The 25,675-nt window shown below is 37.5% G+C and overlaps 1 protein-coding gene across 1 annotated transcript; it reads right to left on the bottom strand.

Annotated features, from left to right (window-relative positions):
- Window positions 1-25,669, bottom strand: MORC3 (MORC family CW-type zinc finger 3). The gene is made up of 17 exons (XM_085304686.1): window positions 25,596-25,669; window positions 20,431-20,503; window positions 17,756-17,888; window positions 16,442-16,654; window positions 16,026-16,175; window positions 13,972-14,119; window positions 12,568-12,699; window positions 12,217-12,336; window positions 11,856-11,953; window positions 9,106-9,210; window positions 8,873-8,995; window positions 8,695-8,769; window positions 7,823-7,865; window positions 6,317-6,498; window positions 4,903-5,755; window positions 4,295-4,458; window positions 1-1,092 (listed from the first exon to the last, which is right to left on the bottom strand). The coding sequence occupies exons 1-17, from the start codon at window positions 25,632-25,634 to the stop codon at window positions 939-941; spliced, it is 2,805 nt and encodes a 934-aa protein (XP_085160812.1). The 5' UTR covers window positions 25,635-25,669; the 3' UTR covers window positions 1-938.
- Between the last annotated feature and the right edge of the window lie 6 nt (window positions 25,670-25,675).

The following is a 25,675-nucleotide window of genomic DNA, read 5'->3' as shown; positions in this document are numbered from 1 at the left end:
AAATAGACCACGGAGCCCACGTACAAGTACGTACTTGGACTTGCGAACAAGCATTGCTGCGTTCAAATGGGAATTGCAAGGTAGAACTGGACATCATCCTGACTACACTTACACAGAGGCAGGTACTTAGACCTAGAAAACAACAACCAAGCAGCAAGGGCAGGACAAAGAGGCATGTGGTTCCAACACTGAAGAGGCTGAAATATTCTAGGCACATTCCATGAATTTGTTTATGCTGCAAAACTATGTACAGATAATGCTCTTGTGTGGCAACAACCATTCATGACTTCCCAAAACTCCAAAGGAAGTCAGAGATCATCAATTCTCAGGATAAAGCCCCTAAAGAATTTTTCTTTTTTTGGTAGTAAAACACAATATTACAACTATGGCCAAAATTTTCATCTACTAGTTATATTTCTATCCAATTAATGCAACATACAACAACACTGTTGATAGCATAGAAACAATATTGTAGTTTACAATAACACTATTGAGGTTTGTTCTGAGAAGGAAATCGGGAAGTTTTTTTTTTTTTTTTTAAACATATTTCACTGCTTAGCTGCTTAGATTTTGGAAGAGGAAATAATTGCAAGTATTAATGCTTATATAAGATCAAAAGTCAACCAAAAGGCTTCTGTATAAAAGTATTAAGATTCCTAATAATAAAAATATTTGCAAATTTAATTACAAATACATTTTTAAAAGCAAAATCCTTAATTAAGTACATCAAGGGTTAGTCAATATTAACAGTGTTCCTTTAAGAGGAAGTTATGATAACACCCACTGCATCTGTGGGAAAATCTAAACATATAGAGTATATACACTTATTGATCAAGTGGTGTCAAATATATAAAGTGAAGAGGCAATATTTACAATTTGGAACCTACACTAAGGTTATAATGGAAGATCAAGTAGGAGTCTGCTAATATCTTAAAGTATTAAGTACTACTGATTTCATGCATTTGTTCCACAACTTGTCCTAAAATTTCATCTACTACATCAATATCATAATTTACTTGCTGCAAGTCTAGATCAGGCATGATTGTAGCCAAAAGCTGTCCAACATTCACTCGAAGGGAGCGTAGTTTCAGGCTGCAAAGAAATAATTAGGTATATTAAGATGTAGATAAAGTTTTATGTTCAAAAATACAGAATAATTTAAAGGTTATTTACAAAGTTGGACTTATTTTCCATACTGGAAAGGCTCTGTACATGACTTACAAAATCAACAAAAGTGATGCAGTTGAAGCTGCTGTGAGATAACTTCAAAATCCACTAGTTTTTCGTAGCTGAGCCTCTCAGGTTTTAATTTTGAAGGTTTGTATTTCCTTAGTTTCAAGCAAATACTGAGAGCTAAACTGAATTCTCCTTTCCTCAACATGGATTAGAAATATTTTTTGAAAACTTAAGATAGAAAACAAGCATTGGCACAATCCTTTATCCCACATCACCTCTTTGTTTCTCCAAATAACGTTATACATTGGTGCTTTTACACATTTAGAAGCACAACTAGCACACCTGTGGGAACAAAGGAAGAGAAAAAACGACCAGCTGGAAGGCAGAAAAGAAGAGTTTGTCCAAAAGCTTGAAAATATGAAGAGCAAGTAAGGCAGGAATTACAGCACAGGCAAAATACTACTATTTCTGTTCTTTTCGCTTTCTTTCCTGGTTCCACTGCTCTGTCCTCTTCCTGGTCAAATTGGTTCTAAAACATCCATCCCTTCTTAAGTATTTCCTTCCACCATCATTTCCCTTATAATCTGCAGCAGCCAGTCTTCACAGTGCTATCACATCCCAATGGGATTTGTAGGTAGCCTCCATCACAAGTAATAGATGTATTTGCCAACTCTTTCAGGACACACTTGTCAGAGGCCTTAAAGAGAAGATGAAATGCTGGCAGCTGAAGGGGAGATTGAATCACAGACTGAATTAGATTGGAAGGGGTCTCTTGAGGTCATCCTGTCAGTTCCTCCCATCCCCCCTCAACACTTTCAGAGCAGGGCTACCTTATTTCAGGCGCTTAGGACCTTTTTGTGTTCTGAAAATTTTCATGTATGGAAATGTCACAGTCTCTCTGGACCTCCAWTCCAGGGCTTGACTACCCTCACTGCAAACACTTTTTCCCCTGTTACATCTATTGTGCTCATGAGAAGAATCTAGCTCAATCTATATCCTCCCATTAGGTAGCTGAAACCAGCAGTAAGAGTTCAGATCTTTCTGCCTTCTCTTCTTAAGGCTATTTCCCTCAGCTTCCCATTGTACATTATGTGCTCCATCCCCTCTCCGTCTTGGCAGCCCTCGACTGAACTTGCTGCAGTAGGCCAATGCCTTTCTTGTATCAGGGGGCCCCAAACTGGACATGCTATTCCATATTTGATCTCACAAGTGCCTAATAAGAGGGGAAGAGTCACTTCCCTGAAACTGTAGGCTAAACTTTTGCTAATACAGCACAGTACACAGTGGAACCTCATCACAAGGACGCACTACCGACACATCCAACTTCTCATCCACCAGCACTCACAGGCCCTCTTCTYGCAAAGCTGCTCTCTGCTGAGCTGSCTCCAGCCTGCACAGCTGCATGGGGTATTTCCAGCCCAGGTGCAAAACTCTGTTGTTGCCTCTGTTTAATCTCAATGAGGTTTCTTTCCACCCATTTCTCCAGTTTGTCTCAATAGCAATTCTACCCTCCAGCACACCAACAGCTCCTTCCAATTTGGTATTGCCATGAACATACTGAGTTTACCCTACACCATCATCTAGGTCATTAATAAAGGTGTTAATCCGTATTGGCTCCAATATTGATCCCTGACAGGTATCATTAATAACAGTCTGCCAGCTGGACTTTATATTACTACCAGAGCCATTTATGCTCAGAAGTTCAGCCAGTTTTCCAGCCCACCTATCCAAACCATACCTCACAAATTTGGCTGTAAGGATACTATGGCAGTATCCTTGAAGGCTTTGTTAAAATTAAGGTCTGCTCTCCCCTTATCCACAGGGCCTGTCATCTCATTGTASAAGGCTAGAGAGATACAGTTTGCCCTTGGTGAATCCATGCAAGTTGTTCCTAGTCACCAGCTTGTCCAGCCACATGATGGACACCACTTCCAGGTGGATTTGCTCCATGGTCTTCTCGTGGCCTGAGGTTACATTAAACGGCCTATATGTAAAATCTTCCCTTTCGCTCTTCTTGAATATGGGCGTTATGCTGCCTTTTTCCAGGCACCAGGAATCTCAACTGCTTGCCATGACTTTAAAAGGTGTCATTACGARGCCAACTTGCCACAAACTTGGCCAGCTGCCTCTGATGCATCTCATCTGGTCCCACTGATTTGATTTGTACATGTTCCAGTTTGCTTAAATGGTCCCTAAACTCATTCTCCCTACAGATAATGCTTCACTCCCTCAGACCACCACTAGGCTCAGGGATCTGTGAGGCCAGAAGACAAATATTACAAGWAAAAAGCGAGGTAAAGAAGATAATGAGAACTTCAGTCATTTCCATGTCCTTTGTCACTATGTCTCCTGCTCAATGAGCAGCAGGACTACATTTTTCTTCGCTTTGCTTTTGCTGTACTTACTGAAGCCCTTCTGGTTGCTCTTCACAACCTTTGTTAGTTTTAACTCGAGTTGAGCTCTGGCTTTCAGTTTCATCCTACATGCCCAGGCAGTTTAGGTCCTCAGCAGCCTACCCCTGCTTCCATCTTATGTGTGTACTTCTGTGTGTTGGTATTTCTATTAAGCAGGAGCAACAAGCTCTCAATTTGTAAGTTTAAACACTCATTTAGTTCAAAGAAAACCTAGTTTCAAAGGGTTGGTCAGCAGTCACAAGTGCTTACAGAAAAGGTCAAATCAGTTACAAAATTGAAAAACTTTTTTCAATAGAGTATTAATTGTCAAGCAAGAAAAATAGAATGCAAAAATGAAGTTCATCTATACAGAATWAGCTAATGATCACCCTCTTTTCCTCCTCCTTCCTCTTTCCCTGTTCTGCAAGTCATGTCTAAAAATCATTGTATAATATATTTGATATTCTAAGAAATGCCAGTATGGCATTCTATTATGTAATGGCCAATCCTGATTGCACAGATACCTAGATCATAAAAAATCATTTTTATAAAAAGATGAAGCATGGATGTTACTGAGTTGGAGGTCAGAAAAGGCAGTAGAAAAGAATTCCAAGAACCACATTTTATTATATAATTATCACACATGACCTTTGTCAAGGTTTTTCAGATACAATCAGCCAGCTAAAATTTGGCCTGAAATAGTCTAGAAAGAACAAAAGTGATACCTTTCTCCATCAGAAAAATTTACTGAATCTTCTACATTACTCGTTGTAGAATCATTTGAATGTGCAACCGCTTGTGGAATTGAAGCTTTTAACTGTGCAACTTCTGCTTTGAGTTCTTCACATTGACAGGCAAGTTGAGTTTTTTCCACTTCTAGTAGTTCAATCTGGCAAGTAAATCAAATAGCTAATTTTACACATCAAATCAAATTGTAGTAATCAAAGTGACATAAAAATTTAAACCATTTAATTTTAATTAACTTAATTAACAAAGTTAATTAATGTAAATTTTCAACATGCTGTTTTCTTTAAGATACAGCAACACAGTCACACTGCTTTACAATAACCAGCTGAACCACTCCGTATATGTGCTCACTCTAAGCCTAAATCAGTTGAAGTCTCTCAGGTTAGCTTATTACTATCTATGGAAGCAAAAAAAGTTTCCAGGAAAATTTAGTAATCCCACCCCCTTTTAGGTGCCTTGATTAACTAATCGACCAAATTTAACTGTATGATGTGTCTTGTGCTAGAACTGCTATGAAACATTCATATCAAAAGAGAAACTTCATTTTTTGTTAATTTGAAGCATATCACTGTTTTAACATACATACCTCACTTTTATATCTGTCTCTCTCAATGCTACATTTGTCCAGTTGCCTGAAAACATCATCCAGCTGCACAGCAATTTCATCTACCTCACTCCTATTTTCACCATCAGCACACTTGGTGCATTCAGTTTTTAAGTTCTGCAGAGTACTGCACTGTTCCTTTAGTTTTGCTATTTCTTCTAAGGCCTGTTCATACAGAATGGTCACTTCTGCCAAACTTCTCTCATGAATGTTTTCTTCTACAAATGAAGAAATTGTCTCAGTTGACTGATGGCACATTTCTTTTTTCACATACTTGTTACTCATTTCTAATATCCTCTGTTCTAGTGCTTCTACTTGATTGGTTAATACTTCACACTTGTTTTGGTATGTTTCTTTTTCTTTGTTTACTAATTGCAGCTGGCTTTTCAGTTCACTCAAGACATTCCCAACATCTGCAGACGTCTCAGAAACATCTTCCATGTTGTGCTGTTTTGTTTCTATTTCTGACCTGGGCACCTGAATATCCATATTGTCTTCCACTTCTTCCTTTTTAACAACTAATTTTGGGAGCTCAGTCTGTGTCGCTGAAGTCAAYTGTTCACTTTTTGATTCTGAAGCAGTTGCACTACAAGGTTCTCCAACACTGCAGTTTTCTTTCTGCTTCCCTTCCAGATCCAGATTAATACATTCAGTTTTTACTACAGGAACATCAGAATCTGCTGAAGGCTTTGGAGTACTACTCTCCTCTAAAATGATGACATCTTCATCATCGTCGTCGTCATCATCATCAGTGTGGCTATTGAATGTTTTGTCATTTAACCGAGGTATCTTTAAAGACACAGACGTTGAACAACTCTGTCCCTTCCATTTAAGACTGAGGAGAAAAATATTAAACTGATTATTCTATTTGCGCAAGTACTGAAGTCATTTGTTTCAAACTATGTATATTGTTTTTTTCATAATCACTGTGCAAAGCTTGCACTTAGCAACTAGAAAGAGATGCCTGCCTGCATAATACCTCAAGATCAGTAGTCACAGTAAACACCTTCCCTGTAAAAACAGTGGCTGACATCCACTCACTGGATTGTTACTTTAACACATTATTTAAAATAGACTCAACATCTGTGCTAAGAAAAAGTTTCCTGTAACAGAGGTTGAGGAAAACGTGAGGAAAATGTGTCAACGTGAAGTTGACGCAACATAGTCTCTTCCTACAAACTCATTAAATTTTCTTGACAGTACATAGTAATTTTTGCTACATTCATTTTAGCATTTCACAGGGTTTCTAGATACCATTAACTGACATGCTCCTGTACTACCAAACCTGATGTAGGCTACAACCTGAAGATGAACCTATATCCAACATCATACTTTCCATTAGCAAATTATTAATTCTAGAGATAAATAGGAGTCTGTTTTGTACAGGTTTACTAACCTGTTACCAGAATCAGGTGAAGATACTGATCTATTTGAAACAAGTAGAGGTCTTTTGACAGAAGGATTTGATATTTCTGGTAAAACTGATCTTGAAACAGCTTCCTTTCCACTCACAGCTGAGAACGTTTTAAAATCTTTACTTGAAGAAACAGGTGTTTTTAAAAACATTTCATTACAGAGCTGTAAGACAAAATTAATTAAGATTGAAAAAAGACAGATACTAATAAATACCTCAGAACAGGTTTAAATAGCTCTGTCAACTATCTGAAAATACTTAAAATTATAGCTGACATTTCTGCTGTATGCTGTGAGGATTCTCCAAATACCAATCTCATCCTGAATCTCTGACTCAATATTTTTTCAATCAAAAAGGACCAACTGGACTCCTTGTGGCAAACTCCAGTCTTATTAGCTTAATTCTCACAAAAAGGACTACTGATGTGTGTCAACTATTTCTTTGATACATCCTCTCCATGTTGGCTTAAGACATACACCAAAAATTCATACGAGATATCAGAAAGCAGCAAGCTGTGCAGCATAATTACTGACTTCTGGCAGATTTCTCAAAGACTTAGTGCTATACCCCACCTGCACACACCTCCCCACACCTCCCCACATACAGTTTTATTGGTGTGAGAAAGCAGCTTTCTGATTTTGCAAGCCTTTCTCCAGAACTAGATAATTTTAAGTACCATGTAGAACTTGTGGAAAAGCTTTTCTCAAGCTGTTCTGTATCTCTAAGTCTGTTAAGTCTATTAAAATACGGATTATCCATCTCTTTGTCAAAGCTGCTCGTACCTAAATTCAGTTTGTCCAAAATGAACACTTCTTGACTTTTACAAATGACTTTTCTACTTTTCTATAAAATTAATGGCAGAAATGAATACAAATGAAATATATAGATTAAAACAGCATGTGCAAACCCTTTTCTCTAGAAATGGAGAGATCTGATGTTAACAATTTATTYTGAAAGCAACTTAAGCTATATCACACTTAGGAAATTTGATTCTGAATTACAATCCACACATTCACTTAACTAAACCATTTTGACTTGCATCTTTATTTCCAGAGAGCCTGAGGGCCTCCCTGCAAAACAAGCTCTCAAGTCTCAAGTTACAGCTACTACAAACTTCTCCTCACCCTCTTCCCCCCTCCCTTTTTTCTTTTTTTAAGGCTACTTTTACATCTCTCTCKACCTTCAAATCTACCTTCAGCAATTAGATGTCATGCTATAAGAACAGATATCAGTGACTGACACTTTTTCTAGTAYTATTTTGCCTCCTTACACTTTTTCTTCAGTACTGTATGGTATATAGTACTATATACTACTAGTGAGCATAACCTGTTCAGCAGTAAAAACAGGCTGTGGATCAGCTCAGTCATCATTAGCTGAAGAAAATTATAATTCAAAGCCTGGACTATTTGAACAAACTGTCTAGTACTGCTATCAGCAAGAACAACTGTACTACGGAAGTTAGTTTCCTATCAACTTCAGGAGAGTTACCTGTTGGCTGTACTCCAGTCGTCTCTTCAGTTTTTCCCTGTCTCTGCAGAGTAGCAAGAAAAAAAAAGGAGGTTAAAATCAGAATGCTAATTCATCATACAAACTAAACAACCTCACTTTAATCTAAAAGCAAACACAGTAGTCTTCATCCTACCTAGACATAATGAAGTTTAATAAACATATTACAGTTTCTTGGCTGAAAGTTTCCACACATGAGTTGGTATAGCTTAAAGTTAGCTTAACTACAGACTGTGACTTAGACTCATTAAAAAATTGTAACAAAAAAAAAAGTGCAAACATGTGAACCAGCATTTAGGTAAAATTGTCCGAAGTCCGTTTCTTTCCAGATACCTTAGCTAAGAATCCTCTCACTCATATGTAAGTGTCTGAAGGTACTCAGCTTTTTCCATGCAGGCCCTGAAAACATACGTTACCTAGACAAGGGCTCATAACAGCTCTGGCTGCTTGCTTATCTGTAACATCCCAAACTAGTTTTATATCCCTTACTGGTTTGAAATACTGCCCCTCTGAGAACTGTACCTGAAATCAACTGCTTGCATTGTTCTCCTTACTAGTTATTAAATGATAGAGGCCCCTTTAGCTATGACTTTCCTAATATTGATGTAGGAGAGCAAAAGGGCATTAGTTATAAACTTGAAAAATCTCTGGAATGTTAACACTTTAATAACAGAAAAGAACAATCCTATTCATCTGTTTACTGCCATGATCAGATCTGGACTTTAAGGCTTTATTTTGTGACTGGATATATTCCCAAAAGGGTTGCAACCTTATCATAGGTGAGAGGAAAGTGTGTTTAATTTTCATGTTCAGTTTCCAGTGTAGACATTTGCAAGAAAATCTCAAGTACTTACTTTTTTTTATAAGTTTTCTCATAAGTGGGATGTATTAAGTCATCATCTTCAGGTTCTTCCGGCACATTACAATTCCTGATTTAAGGGAAAAAAAAAGAGCATAACATATGTGCTTACATCAAGTGATCAAATACAAATTAAAAGCAATATTTAGATATTTATCCAAATGTAATTTTACCGAAATTGTGGATCAGGGTTCAGTGAGCAGTACCACTTCTCTGGCAAATGCTCTATTCCATCTGGTAGCTTCCGCCATTTCAGACATGCATCACATTGCACCCATGTCTGATCAGGCTGTTTTCTGTAATGGGRAAAGTATCAGAACTTTCACATGAAAAGCTTATTTTCATTATCTAGTGTAAAATAGTAATAACATTAGATAAAGTTCTTCTATTTAAAAATGATACTTACTGTATCTCCTCAACTGGCAAAGCTAAAGGATATTCTTCATTTTTCTTTGTTTTCATTTCATTCCAGTAATCATTAAGCTTTTCTCCTAGTGCTGCTATTGTAAGTCTAAAAAAAACATATATATATTTATATTTGCACAATAGTTTTTGCTTGTAGAAAACCCTAGAAGATAGGAATTGTGAGAAGTCATGTTTTTTCAGCAAACAAGTTACTAGAAATATGACTTGGGGAACATACAAGTGCATGTTTTTTTAAACAGAGGTCAAGAGTGCTTAACTCAGGACGGTGAATGTACTGTGCAAACTCTGAAGTTGATTCACTGGTTAAAATTCARTTATAGAAAACAGGTTTGTAACAGCCTCTGCCAATCCAGTACCTAACTGAATATTTGACTGATGTCTGTGTACATCCTTTTGCTGTAGGCTCATGCCTGCTGGAAGCTGACATAYGGCAATACTACACTAAAGTTGCAATCGTATGATCACTAATGCAGTGTAAGTCTACGCGCTGCTAAAAGAAGCAGACCAGTCTTTCCCTAGATTAATTTTTAGCTGGATTAGTTTCCTGAGCAGGGCTCATCATGCAGCTGCATGAATACTAGAACTGGCACACAGCAGAGACTGAGGCATGAGAAGAACAAGTAGCACAGGTGAGGTAAGAGCAAGTCAGCCTCTTGTCAACATGCTGAGGTTACATCAGAGTGAACTGGCTGCGTAACTAAAACCTGAAAGTCAGTCCCACCCTTCTTGGCTCATTCCACAATCCACACCAGCCCATCCCTTGAACTAGCACACGTGTTTCCATAGTGAAATAACCTGGCTTAGAGAGAGTTTTAATCTAGATCACCTCCCAGCCCAGGTCATGAATTTTGGTGCCAGAACAAGGAAGTAAAACAAGGGCAGAAATGAAGAGCAAAGCATGAATTATATCATTTCTCTCTTTTGGAGAGGGGAGGGAGGCAGGTCAGCTTAAAGTGATCATGAAACTACAGCAGTAGTTTGATGTTTCTGTATTGGGCTGGGAAAGTATCTTTTTGAAATCCTGCAGTGTTCTTTGTAGAAAGACCTTTGTAAAAAGATCTTTTCAATGTAGTATTTCTATGCCCACATTACAAGTATTTTTAAAAAGAAACAAATAAAGCATTCAACGCTCAYTGTGCCAGCTTGTGGGAACACAGCGTAAAGGCTGGATAACAGAAATGACTATCTACAGCATTCCTCATTCCTACCCCCTGCCAAGGGAACGTTAATGCAGTCGCGCAAGAAACAGCTTAGGGAACACTTTCATTGAAAAAATAACACAAGAACTATTTTCCAGYTTGACTGACTGAATCACAGCTCTGACAGTACAACTGTGGCAGAAACAGAGGTGCTGCTTAAAGCTAGCAGTACCACTGCAGAGAAGTACACCCTAAGCTGTGGACTACAGGTACTATTTAAAGATACAGGCAGATGGAACTGCTGTGGCCTGCAGCAGTTACGTTCCCAGCTATCAGGCTTGCTCCTCTGCTGAAGGCTGCTGTTCCAACAGTGGGAATGACCAGACTTACTCCTCAACTGCAGCAATTAACAGCTTGGCTTATTACAGCACTCTGATGCCATCTCCTGAATTACATTTATATGCAAAGCTGCATATAAATCAGCAGTGCAGGAGGAGTTTTGGGAGCAGCACAGCTATCTTTGGCAAAAACAAACAAACAAAAAACAAAACAAAACAAAACCAAACAAAAAACTCACACCAGCTGAATGGCAGAACATACAGCTTGGAGATGTAATGACTTCTCCTGCCAAAGTTTACCCCACCTATTTTTGCAAGCCAATACTCRAAACTCACTGAAAACAAATAGCAGAGAAAACAGAAAACAGCCTGGCTGTCATGAGACAAAAGATAAATAACACAGCTGGGAACTATTCTCAAGATCCACATCCAGATTTTCCTTAAATAGGCTGTACACCTGCATTTGAGAACTGCTTAGGTAACTCATCCCCTCTAACCTTTCATTCCCCTAAATGTCTCCCTTCCTAGCACCTAGGCTATCAGACTGAGATTCACCAGGCTTAAAAACAGTATTTTGTGATTATTTTTCAAGTCAGKATAAATCCTCCATCTGATTCAGTGTAGCTACACAAAATACTGCATTAGATAGTGACTGATGGGATGGTGCAAATATGTGAAAAATCGGCAACACGGAGTTAGAATAATGACTGGAACTGAGCTATGTCCCARATCTCAGCTGCTTTGAGGTTGTCTGGTATTTTAAATGCTGCATCAGGTAGCAAAGGACTTCAAGACATTCAAGCCCAGCGTTAGGAGAGACATTGAAAAAAGTGTTCCAAAGTGTCCAAAAAAGCTCTTTTAAGAACTCAGATTAAACAAAAAGTTATGAAAAGAAATACTGTAGGATTCATCTCTAAAAATTTTAAACATCTGCCACACAAAGATCCACATCTCAGCAAGTTATTCCAGGCTCATTCTACAATCAGTGAAAAAGCAGAATCAATCTGATCACTTTTAAGGCACCTACTTTAAAAGTATATGCATTACATCTAGACTTCACTGACTGCTTGGTGAACTCAGCATGACTAGTAGAGATACAAACATCCTACCTCTAATGAGAAAGCAGGCATGCAGTATAATGATATAATGTTAAGTTTTAATGATTACTACTTCAAAAAAAAAAATCTTTCCGGTCAGATATTTCACAATGAAAAACACTATTCAATATAAAGTCTATATAAAATCACATTCACCTGTATTCATTTGTATAATCAAAATCTTGTTTGTTATGAGTTGGTTTTAGGAAGTTGCATTCAATAATCCCAACTACACCAACACCCATGTTGTTTGCCTGTAAGAAATGAAAATGTATTAGGAAAAAAAAAGTAAATTCTATACTATAGTATACTATTATATACTATATTTTGTGCATCAAACTCGATATCAAAAACACAACTATTAAACAACTCCATTTTAATGCAGCTTTTAGTTGTTACATAAGCTAGAAAAAAAAGGTAGTTTTATAAAAGCACCATCAACATCCTTTTTTTTCAGCCATGTAAATGAAAATGATTTCTAAAGATGCAAACATATTTTTTAGCTTTACGTTCCTACCTTTAACTGACAGCCAACTCTTTCATAAGCTTTGATGAGTCTGTTTTTATGGTACATCATTATTCCATAGTGGTCTTTATTTCTGCAGTTAAATCCAAATGTAATTCTTACTGTTTTAGCCTATTTCTAGATGTTAAGGAAAAATGTGGTTAATCAGAGGAATACAAAAAAAGGACTTAACTCTTAGCTGGGTCTCAGAATGCTTTTTATATTGAGATAATTCCTTTTGTATCTCATTACAAAAATCACCTAAGGATAACTGCAACATACCCATTAGAATCCAGATAGCTTACATACAAAGTCATATCATTCAATTCAGTGAGCAATAATGCACATATTAGCAAAGGATACATTCAAAAATTTTGGCCTATATATATCGCGCTCAATGAATGCAAGGCTTTTGGAAACCAGCTGTGTTTTCACTTTTTGTCCTCGTAGAATAATCTGCATTCTTGGCTTCAGATACAAAATACTGCAGTAAGCCTACAAAACATAGAGTAATTTCTATTAGTCAAACAAATAAACAAGATATGAATAGTTTACAACACAAGTTTAGGAAGACAAATTCAGGTTTTAATTCAAATTTTGTTAAATGAATTGGTTTTTTTTCAACTCATATCCAGTAAAAACAGGAAATGAAAGCATGCATAAGCTTACTAATATTGTAAATTAAATGAATAGCAATTGAAGGATGGTTTTCATGATTATAACAAATTATTCAGGTGTCTGAAGATGCAGTTTTACCACTAAAAGAGCTCTCAGCACACTTGCAAGCTTATTTTGAGAAGTTTATTGTGTTTTCTCTCTTCAATTATTTAAAAAAAAGGTATTTTCCCCTTTAGATACACAAGTGTCTCTTTTCTTGTCATCTATTGAAAGCTTAAAAATTCCGAGACAAGCATTAAAATAAGAAACAAAAGCAAAAATATTAGCTTTGTTGCAAGCTACTGCAYGCTGTCAACCTATGCAATCTTCTTATAAATGTGTCAAATACTCTGTAAATCTTTATCTGTGTTTCATTTATCATCATATTTACAGCTTCTAATATTTGAAGTAGATTTATGACTCTAATGAGCCTTAGGATAATTACAAGTTTTAGCTCAACTAGACTAATACTTTTGAATATCATCCAGAAAGAGTCCACAACACTTAGTCATTTCAGAAGCAGCTGCTTACAAAAGAAGCCTTCAATGATGACAGATCAGTCCTGAAGACAATGGTCATAGCAACTAGCCTACAGACATGACCAAGGCTTTTCTGTGTGCATATCTTCAAAGTAGTTGCTTCCAATTCCTCAACCTCTTTTTAAAGCTTAGAAAGGACATTTTGTGAGCCAAAAGCTGTCTGTTTCAAAGATCCACATGAGYGTACATCAGTACTATATGCATTTATGCCTGTACTACAATGGAATGTTTACTTTGCTTTACAATCATACATACATGTTTAWTTTTTTAAGTTATTCACTGCATTTCCGTCTTGTTCCATAAAGGATAGTGACAGTGATTTAACAGTAAAATTTATTTGCAAGACCACAAAAAATACTGATTTTCTTCTGAAAAAGAATTCTTCCACTAATATATTCCACCTTCCATTTTTTTTAATGTTGACATATTGTGCTGACATGAAAATTTTGCCCTCCAGTTTCTTCTCTTCATCTGTCATATAATACATTATACAAAAACAAAAYCAAACACAACCCAGCTTCACTAAAAAAAGAAAAAAATAACAATTTAAAATTCAAAATGATATACGTACTCGTAATGAGTAGTCGCTTTCTGGAACAACCTGGTCCATTCTCTCCTGTTTTTTATAGCCTCTTTTTCCTGTTTCATCCAAGTCTTCAGGAATTCTGATGTCGTATTTATCCTTGTCAAAGTCAAACTCTGTTTTTTCATTTTTATCTCTAAGAAATAAATTTAAAAAAGATTAATTAAAAAACTAACTCTACAAAGATATTGAGAAAGACCCAAAGGACATCAGTGATGCCGGAGAAAGGGACTTGCTTTGAGTTATACTATGTTTTTCTAAAATTCAAATCAACATGTTCATTAGTTTCTTTTTGATATCTGAGGAACACAAGAAAAGTGACAGCAGATAAGACAGTCATAAATTCTAACTTAATTCTATAAAGGTCATAGTTCACTAATAAAAGCAGTCAGTAACATCTTTAAAAGCTGGATGGCCTAAGGCACATGCGTTTGTTCTAAATGCATTGTTTCCAAACACTGCAGATTATCTTCCTAAATTTCTTACTGTTGTAAAAGCCACACATACTACAACCTTCTAACTCAGTAATATGTCACAAATTCTTATTGCACTGCTCACCAGATGGTTTCTTTTATTTAGTTGCAGTCCCTCTGTCTGATGTACATTTTGCAGGATACTGGCAGCGGCTTTGCACCACATTCAGATATATCACACTTGGCACAAATATTCCAGAAATAATCAAAAACTGGTATAGTTCTGTTTGGTTTTGAAAAGTAGATTCAATTGCAACGTATTAGAAACAATAAAAACCCTCAAAAACATTCTCTTCCACAACTTTCTATGAATACACACCAGAATTCAGAACCTCAGAGTTATCCTGCCCAATCCAATGACTTCATATATTTTTTTCACCTGTGCAATGAAGAGATGCATGTTGCTAAAATGCTCATTGATAAATGAAAGGTTATCCAGAAAACACAAATTAGCTTTTGAAGTATAAAGGAGGTAAAGTTTTTCTTATGTAGTAGGTAGAGGGGACAACCAGAATTAGCAATACTGGAGTGCCGATCACACTTTGCTATCTTGTATTAAAATCCAGTAAGCTAGAAATGTTTCATTTGGGTCCTCTAACACCAGAAAGAAATGAATGAAACAGAAGAGCAAAACTAGGATGGGTATAGATTAAAAAGTTGCATGACAAAAAAAAATCTCATTCAGCTTTATCAGGCAAAAGGTTTATTCTTGCTCATCAAAAGGAAATAATAATAATAAGAAAGATAACCCCCCCAAACAAGCTAGCATCCTGACACTACAGTTAAACAAACACTTAAGAACATGCTACAAGATAACACGTTCCCCACCCAGCTAGCTCCATCACCGTTAAAGACATGCCAAAAGCTTTTCCAAGCAGACCGCCAGCCAAGTTCTGCTAGCAAGGCAGCAGCAGCCACACAAGAAGGGGAGGGAAAGGAAGGTAGACGGAAAATGAAGACAAACAGCTGCCACTGCTACAGTAACAACTGTTAAAAAATAACAAAAAACAAATAACAAAAATCAAAAACTCCATCAACCAACCAAYCAAACAAAAAAGCCACACCAACCAGCAGCAAGCAATTCCATGTTAGAAAAAAGCTGAAAATCTTTACTCCTGAAAAAAATCCCACATAGGCAAGCAGATTAAGATAACTACATATATTTACAGCCGATTCAAAGTTAAAAAGCCAGTCATGTTTGATTGCATATACAAACATTTTTGTTTGAATTTTGGTTTCACATAGGTCCAAGGTAACAGATTTCTAATTCAWCAATTTTAATTTTCCTTTTGGCAAAAGTAACAGTATCTTATCAAAACAAARTCTTTTATATACTCTTTCCTGCTGATTCGCCTTAGACCATTTTACTTGAGAGGTTACCAACACTTCTCATGCCTATTATAGTCCCACCATCGTGTGAGCTTGATTCTGTAATTTCCCAGTTACAGCTTGCTCCCTCCAGTCTTGTGGAATTAGTCTACCAAAACCTTGTATATTTGCATATGCAGAACACATAAACTAAATGAGAGATATGAGAGACTGAATATGAGTACTGAAGGTTCATCTTACCTTCTAAGATTCCAAATGATAATTCTTGTTCCCTTTTTCCCCATTATTGCATCTAGCTCTGCCAGTAATTTCTCTTCAGTAGAAAATAAAGAATGTGTCAAGATGGCCTTCAGGCTGTTTTTGGATTCTGCCGGATCACTTATCTGTCGTAAGCATCATGTTAAAGAGAGTAACTTCTAGTGAAGTAAGGTTTCAAAAGATGGTTAAACTTCTGCAACAGTATCCTGTACTCTTCATTGGCTCTCACAGCTCCTACAAACTTCAGGGTTTTAACAAACTATAGTCTTCCTCCCATCTTACAATACAACTAGAGTTCCTGTAAGACTAGACAAGAAGATTTCTTTTAAGGATCTTAGTATCCAAACTTTGCATGTATACACATAACCTTTCATTCAGAAGTTGTCAAAAGGATATGTTGGTTGCTGAATGTCACTATAGGAACCATGACGTGCTCTGCCTTCGTGACTTCAAGGAAAGTCTGAGACAATAGGCCCACACTCATAGTTTCCCCATTCTTAGTGAAGACTATTGCATCTTTTCCGAGGCGCATAGACCCCGATTTAAACCCATTTCCGTACAGTCCCACTGGAACACGGCCATTCATTACCGATTTCTCACTGAAGCCAAAGCTGAAACATAAGAAAATATTGGAAGAGTATAAAAAGTTCCATAAAAACAGAAAACCAAAAAATGTATACAAGACTGATGTCAAAATAAACTTAAACAGAYTGAGTTAATCTCTTCTTTTAGAGATCAGTGACTGTTGTATATTTAACAATTTACAGTTACACAGATCCTGAGAATTACAAGAGAAATACTGCTAAAAACATGTCATGAGAGTTAAGTGATATTTATTTTAATTTTTAGTATAGATCAGAAATATCATCTGTATGAAATTATGTAATAACTATTATAATCCTTTAGRAACGCTTATCCTTAGGCTTCACAATAAATACTGAGAAAAGGCACTTAGCTTTTTTCTTTTTTTTCTTCCATTTGCTTGAAAATGGGTGATTCACAGATTTGCCATTAGTAACTAGACATTACATTCAAAGTAAAACAGGTAATTGTACAAGAATTTAGCATGCAAGCTATTAATTATGATATCTTACAGAAAAAGATAACAGATTAAATTCACGCTTGCTCAAGTTTAAACCTAGAGATTTATCCAGAGGCAGAGCAATCCATGTAGAAGTGTAATGCAACAGCAACCTCTTAGCTAACTGTAGAAACAAAAGCTGCATATAGATCAGTTCAAACCCTTTAGAAAATTCAAAAGGTAAAAAGACAATCTACTTGAATAAAATTAACAGTCCCCTAACTTTTTCACAACAACTTATATTTTCAATGCTCCTAAGGGTAGGATGCAGGTATCTCTTCACCTCTGGCTAACTTAAACTAAAGCAATCCTGGAAAAAAAAAATCTTCTTAGCTCCTCTAAAGGGCACTACAGAACGTTTACACAGCTCAATCACTGCACAGAAAGTTAAATGGGAATGTTGACAGGAAGGATAAAATGAAATTAGRGGGTAAAATACACTGAAAAAGCTGTATCAAAGTTTTGCTAGTATCTGCCTGTTATAAATTTGGGTCATCACTCACYTTCAAAAGTGCTAAGTTTCTGAACAACATTAGTTGTTCAGAACAAAAAGGAACAAGTTGAACAATAACACCCAGAACTAAAAGCTGAAACCTTTATAAGAAAAAAAAAATAGAAAAAAGTTACCCACCTTAGCATTTTGTGCAGCTTCTCGGAGTTCATACCATTTCCATTATCAGTGAACGTCAAGCATATGTTGTCATTTATCACTGTTTTGTCTATCCATATCTGTTTAGCACTCACATCTGGATCATAAGCATTATCTAAAAAAAAATAAAAGAACAAAAAAAAAAAAAAAAAATCAAGAGTGGGATACTAAACCCCCCAAATTTAGCACTTTAAGTGTGAACATATTTTAAAACTACATGATGCCAGATAGCAAGTTGTACAAATTATTTAAATTCATATGAATCACACAACCTGGCCCTATCAGGAATACAAAAATAATCAATCTACTTATTTTTAGCCTTGCAACATTACTATACAGCTATATGGAATAGTTGTTCCTGACTTTGTTATGATGCTATGCTTGCACGTGCATTTCTTTGGTGAACGTGGCAGCGTAACTATTTCTCTAATCATGAGCTCTCTTTGCATTAGCACAAAGCCTTTGGCCCTGAACAGTTACTTGGTGATTTGATCAAGCTCAAAAACTGCAGCCATTTTTCAGCTTCTCAATCAGCTATGTAACAAAACTGGAGAAATTCTGTGCTGAGARAGAGAAATTTCACCAATTAGTCATAGAATATTATAAGTCAGCTTTTGTACAGAAACAAAAAAATCCAGTTTTTCCTAAATGTGCTAAAAACCTAAGTCTCCTAAAATCCTATCCTTTTTATAATTGTTAGCACTGAAGTAAAACACATTAAAAATGATAGTAATCTACAGCCAAAAACTGAGTTTGTGATGACTAGTTCAAACATGAGAAGAGAAAGCAAAACCTAGAGGAGTTTCTGCTTTCACTTCCTTACTCTGAAGTGGCTGCTGCAACTCTCACTTTCTCCGAGTCACCCAAAYATCTCTTTTGACTGCTGTTAAGTGGCTCAGTTATTGTACACAATATAGATAATGGCATATCACAAATATATATGGCTGCAAAAATAACTTGCCTGCTGTGGGCCTTTTTAACTAGGAAATCAGATTTAAAATATTGTACTACTCTGGGTAATCAACTTTGAGACACTAAAAAACAATCAAGAAACTCCAGCCAAAAAAACCACCCATCCYAGACAGTTTTGCAAAACCTAGAATTTTGATTACACATGGCCAGGAAATTTGAGTGAAAAAGATACTGCTACTCTGTTACCATTTAATTTCTGTATCAGCAAAGTTTTTTCCAAATCACATCCTTCGTCTGAGAAACCAGCTAGAGAAAGTATACTAATGATTCTGTAACTCAGAAAACAAGCAGCTCTGTGAGGATATCCAGTTAATGACTATTCAATGTAAAAAAGTAAGACAATAAATATGTGGTAATAAATTAAACAGATAAATTCTAATAAAAAGCAGATGACAGAGATGATAACAAAGACCAGAACTGTTAAGGTGCTGATGACCATGAAGAGACCACTAAGAAGAAAGACTCAAGTGTAACCTTGAAGATGTTCAATCACAAACTTTGTAACTCAAAAGAACAAAATAAGATTATCGTAAGTTTTAACAGCAGTTCTCACAGAAAGGGCAAACAGGATATCTGAGGGGTATTGTGACAATGTGCAAAACTTACTGTGGAATGTTTCAGGGATGGATCAAAGTGAGGGAAAGGGAGAAGTGAAGGTGAATGGGAAAGGAAAAAGCATGGGACAATGACAGGGAGAATAGCACAGTTCAACAGCATGCAAGCTGGCTGCTGACCAGTATGCTTGTGTGATGGGGGCCTGTGCCTGACAACTGCAGCTTTTTGTATTTCTTATAGAACTGTATATCTAAGCATTTCCTGTGAAGGTATGTTCTTTATTCCAAATGTGTCTCTACCTGCACTTGTTCAGCTAACAAATTCCAAGTCTGACAAGACAGTAAGTAGGGAAACCAGAATCAGGAAAGATTCAAGGTCTGGGCCAAAGACTGATAAAAACAAACAAACAAAAACAAAACAAAACAAAAATCGAACAAACAAAAAAAAACCCAAAACCCACGGTCTGGACACAAGTACTGGAGGACTCAAAGTCTTGRTGAAACACCCAAAAAGATGAGTATGAATGCAAGTTAAGTGAGTGAGAGTATGTGTATGCTCCATCAGTGAACTTCAGCCCTGAGTAGCCAACAAGCAAGAACAGGATTAGGTCTTTCGGGCTGGTCATGTTTTGAGAGCTGTTTGTGTTTATCTATGAGTTTGCAGAGTTACTGTCTTCCAGTCTAWGCTAATCTGTTTGTGGCCAGCTGTGTCTGTATTATTTGTAGAAGTGCAGGCAGATCCTTGGAATTCGCAATTGGCCTTAATACTGACTGGGCTTGGGAACAGCAAAAAGCAGCAGGCTTCCATCTGGTGGATTAGGAGAGGAAGAGTTCACTTGGTCCCACAGTCCTCTGGATTTGGCAATCCTTAATAAACTCAATAAAATGAAACCAGCAAATACAGGAAAGCCTCCTAAAACAGGTATCAGGAAACATGAATGCTGTTAAGAAAGAATAAAGTCATTCTGTTTGACTGTATCCAAAAAATGTTACCGAATATTACCAAAAAGATTTGGTAAGACCTTTAAAAGTAACAAAAGGATCAACTCCTTCACTTACCTGAAGGAAAAGCACTACTAAAACAGAAAAAGAAGTACTACCATCAAGTACTTAAACTATCGATCTACATACCTATAAGTTCTGCAACTGCACTGAAAGGCCAGGTGTGACTGGTAGAGTTGGTGTGCAAGAACTTTGGACAAAGCTAAAACAAAACAGAAATAACAGCATTAGTTTGTGCTCTTCAATCATGACAAGCCAGAAGAACAGTTCATTAAACAAAGTAACATTCAATGAAGCTACTTTATACAAAGTTAACAAAAGACTGTAATTAAATCTGCTGTTAGGTACTGGCATATTGACAACTTTTAAAGGGAAAATTATTACAGATATTTAAGACAAAAGAGCAATAAAGAACTCATCCCAGTGTCATACTTTGTTCTGAACATGGGTTATACAGTCATCTGATCGAGAGATTCTTCCTTATCTTTACAGAAATACAAGGAACTATTGCTAGATAACTACTGCTAGAAAACACAGAAAGATATCATAGCCATAGTTCAAATCTAGGAGCAGAAAAACAAGCTCTCTAACGTTAAAAATACACATCTCAGAGTATAAGATTTAATCTGAAAAAGTGAATGGCACCTATACTCTGTGACTTCCTGTCTAATGTCATGGTTCCTTTTGTCCATATTGATCAAAATCTCTCATTATGGCACCTGTCAGATTCTCTCAATTAATCATTGGTGTCTTTGGTAATTCAGGCTCACACATTTTATCCTCACCAATGATCACATGTAACCTGAGGAACATAGCCACTACTAGACTACTAGGATTATATGACAACATGCAAAATAAAATACCTATTTATGGGACACATCTTACAGATGCCAGCAAAAAAAGCATTCTCAAGTAATTCTGAAAGCTTGAATTTGTATATATTCATCTGCATAAAGAGACTAGGAAAAACAAAAATAAGCCCCATGTAACATAAGGATTTGTCAGTGCATCTTCTGGGGAAGTTTATTTGCTGAAACTGATACAGTTGGATTTGCATTACCCCGAGTATATCTGTAATTATACTTTTACAGGGCCTTTAACACAAACCCACTGCACACATACTTAAATCTTGTTAGTAAAGTTACATTGATAGCATAAAAGGCCATGAATACATGAATAAACATGAATACACGGCAATACTGGAAATAGTTYGTGTACAGTGTAGTTATACCACAAAACGTAATAAAATACATATTATATATAAAATCAGAAAATACTAAAAAAATGTTGCATGTACACACACACATCAATTTTACTGAACAACTATACTGACATAGTAAGGTATGAGTCCATTTATCAGAGAAAAGGAACAATGTTACAAGCAAATCAAGTGCAGTGGGTGAGGTATYGGAATAAGAGTAAGGCAGCAGCAACCCTAGGTTAGATCAATGTAAGTTGTCCAGAAAATGCACCCTGATTCTAAGGTTGTAAGACCAAAGGACACAAGTCCACGTTGCAACTTCACCTCTATATTAATCCATAGAACAAGTACAGCTACACACTACGTTCTTCACTGCTATCTGTTTTTAAAAACTCCAGTTTCATAAAATCTGGTAGATTGAATCTGTCCAAGTCACAAGTGTTCCTCCCAAATTCCTAACAGTTATTTACAAATGATTCAGAACCCAAGAAGAAAAAGACACCAAGCCAATTACTGGTAACCAYACTACTCTATAGTGTGACATATGGTTAAAAGGAGCTTTCAATTTTTTTCTCCACCAAACAGCAAGCAGCTCAGTAGATCTTAAGACCATGTCTGTATTGGAGCATTCATTCCACTTCAAGCTTTCACAACACTGACAGCATTTGCTCCTTTGTTTTCTAAGTCTAATGATCAAATTTGCAAGAAACAACCAAATTTTTCCCCATCCAAAATCTAGCCTTGTCTTAACATAGCACTAATACTTAAAAAAAGAACAGACAGACATTCAAGCATTCAACACCTGCTCAACCCACTGCTAAAACAGTTCTTTGCTGCTAGCCAGTGAAAGACCTCAGCTGTCCAAAAGGTAGACTGGGCACTCTGGAGTTACTACTGGCACTGCAACCTTAGCAATACGGACTAGGAAAGAGTCTTGAGTGTAGTTTTCGAAAGGCATGGATTCATAAAGCTGTGAAACTTCTCTGACCAAGCAATGCCAGTGAAGGAAAAAACCTCAGTGTCAYCAACGCTGAAAAAAAATCATGGGTAAATGTTCTTTTTTCTGTGAAATCAAGTGAATCTACGTGCATAAAAAGTAGATGTCTTCATGTGTTGCCTATGTAATCCAATGCTTCTCCAACCTTCATTTCATTGCTGCATACTACTGACTAACATAGAAAGGAATAGTATCTTAAAGAAATACTCTTCTATAAACAAACATGAKAACCATGTTGATCTTTTTGGATCCACATTTCAAGTGGTAAGGTTTTAGAAAGGCTGAAAGGTGGTGCATAGACCTGTGGGAACTTGGGAATAGTTATATGAAACTGAAAGTTACACATTGGAACAGGGGAATTGTAAAAAATTGATTCTTGGCTCTAATAGCTCCCTCAGCAAAAATATCCCACACAAAAGCTCACTGGGAAGTCTTCCTCACAGCACTTAGGTCCATTTGCTAATGTAAAGCTGTGAAACAAAGACACAAAACATCATCCCAGAAAGATTAAAAACTGGAGAAGAGTGACTTAAGACCATTAGCTCCCTAGTTTGCTTCAGAGCATACTCTGCACAACTCTCAGCACAACTGAGGGGTTAACTTCATTTCATCAGGAATTTTTAAAGCCAATGTTGTCCCTTTCATTTCCTCAAAGTATGCTTTAGTTAACTCACGAACAAGTGCAGTTCAAGACTGATCCAACAAGAAAATGGATGATGTAAGAAAGAGTTAACTCCAGGGTGAATGACCCCTTTTTATTATGTTAGCATGGTTGTAGTTGAGACGACCCAAATGCAGCTGCTTTGTTTGCTGGGCAAAAGCATTTTATTAGTATGTGGGTTTTGGCTAGCAGTTTCACTTTTTCTCTGGAGACAAAGTCCAGCAAAACTCCTTTTGAGGATACAACTAACCTTCCCCTTCCTTCAAACCAAGTATGTAGTTTATATTATTAAAAGACTCAGCAGCCCTAAGAGAAGCATCTCCTACAGTTATAACCAGCCAATACTAAAGAATGAAGACRCTTGTGTCTTCTTGGTGGAAGATTCTACTGCCATTCTCCCCTGGTTGCTTCTCTCACCGTCTTCTTTCTCCTCCAAACCCTGCCCCAGTCCTTGTCCTTCCACACTTTCTGAACTGTTCTTAGGCCACAGTCTTGCCAGCACTTATTTCAGTGGTATGACAGTGCCAGCGTAAGCCATGAAAATTCCATCTGGCTGCTTGTTTCTTGATATACTCCTCTTTTCTCCTCTCTACCAGTTATGCTAGTTCTGTTACATGACTGCGTAATGAACCACAACAGGGAGCTGATCCAAATTAAAAATAGTTTTTTTAAATCTTATTTTTAACATGCATCAGTTGCCTGATCCGTCTCATGCAACGGAGYAAAAATTTACCCAGGAAACAGAAGGAAATAAATGTAAGGGTGGGAATTAGTTACTAGGCCTGTTCAAACTACCTGTGCTGTTCATACATGCTTCTGAATCTAAGGGAAATAATTTGGTGAAACCCAATGTATTTCCAAAGAATAGCTGTTGACAGAAGAGATTGTGGCCATTAGTATCTGTTCTTCTCTGAAAAGCAGAGCCTTCTTCACTGTAGAATATGATCTGTTAGAACACTGTATCAGCTGCTTCATTTCTTTATTGGAAACCTGCAAAGAATATAGCTTTGACTGCAAACAGACTGAGTGTAGTTTTTCAGTTATGACTACTGACTAACAAACAAAAAGCATCCTAAAAATAATTCATAAAGTTACCAATTCCACTAAGTTTAGTTTAGATTTCTCATCTGCAAGAAGTCGAAATCCCTTTGACAAGCTGACTTGAGAATAGTTTTAAACATTTCAGTCTGACTGCTGTTAGAGCGCTTTTTGCAAATGCRGATATTAATGCTTATGTATTTTTCCCCCTCCAGAAAACTACTAATGCATTTAAGTATTGAATTAATATGACATGACATTTTACATGACATTTATAGCTAACCTCTGTGATGATGGCCGCTTATACAAAGGTAATTTAAGCAGTTCTGAAAATGTAGTAGAATACATTTTTCACTCAAGTGTTAGAGAAATTACTGTAATGATCCAGCTTCTTTCTACTATTCTATTCCAAGTTTCAAAATAAGTAGTATGGTTCTGAACCAGGGTGCTTTTAACTATAGTGTGACTTAGAGACATACACAGCAAAAGCCAGAAAGGCCTTTAAAAAACATCCAGGTTCTCCCAGTAATGATTTATTAAAAAATGAAGTAGTTTTAACAGCTCCCTCATTTTTATTAACATATATAAGCAAGTGACCAACTACAGCATAATGACAATAATCAGCAACACTGTAACTGAAGGGCCCAATACAATCGTGGATTCAATTTAAGGCRTATTCACCACCATAGCTCTTGCCAAAAAGAGGTTAAGATTTTAAGTCACAAGCTTGCAACTAAAGGTCATGCTGTTCACAACTACATCGCTGCAACAGATCATGAACTTCCTCAAAGGAAAGAAAAAACTCGAAAACACAGAGAATAAAACAAAAAAACCCACCGTCCTCAGAAATAATCACCCTCCTCGCCCCCGCGTCATCGTTCAACTACCAACGCCCGCCGCAGGGTCGGGAGGGCTCCCACGAGCTCCACCGCCCGCTCCGGGGCCCAGCTGGGCTGCCGGGTTTAACGGGAAGAGCAGAGGGAACGGCACAGAAAAGGGAGGGGAGTTCAGGGCGACGAGCGGCGCTGGCTCGTCTCGAGGGCAGRAGGCGACGGGCTCTGCAGCCCGATCCCTGCAACGCTTCGCCCGCAACTTTTTATTCCCGGGCAGACAACGCGTCCTCCCCAACCCGGGCGGACTTTGCTTCCTCTTCAGCTTCCCGCTTTTATTACCGAGGAGCGACGAGCCGCGCGGGCGGCCCCAGCGGCTCCCCCGTCCCCAGGGCCTCGCTCCCCGCCACCCGCCCGGGGCTCCCCGGCAGCGCGGACCCCGCACGACCCTCCCCCCCCCCTTCCCCGCTCCCCGGGCCGAGGCGACGGCCCGCTCGGGGCCGCCGCTGCCCTCTTCCCGCCCCGGGGGAAGACGAGGTGTGGGAGGGAGCCGCGGCCGCCGCTCACCGCGCTGAGGCGGATCCCGCCCTGTGTTTTCGCCGCCATCTTTTGTGCCGCAGCGAGAGCCGGGGCGGGAGAGCGCCGAG

Source organism: Rhea americana, unplaced genomic scaffold, assembly GCF_003343005.1.
Source record: "Rhea americana isolate MKP2758 unplaced genomic scaffold, rheAme1 scaffold_101, whole genome shotgun sequence".
Taxonomy (NCBI): Eukaryota; Metazoa; Chordata; class Aves; order Rheiformes; family Rheidae; genus Rhea; species Rhea americana.
This window is presented reverse-complemented; position numbering and strand designations above follow the sequence as displayed.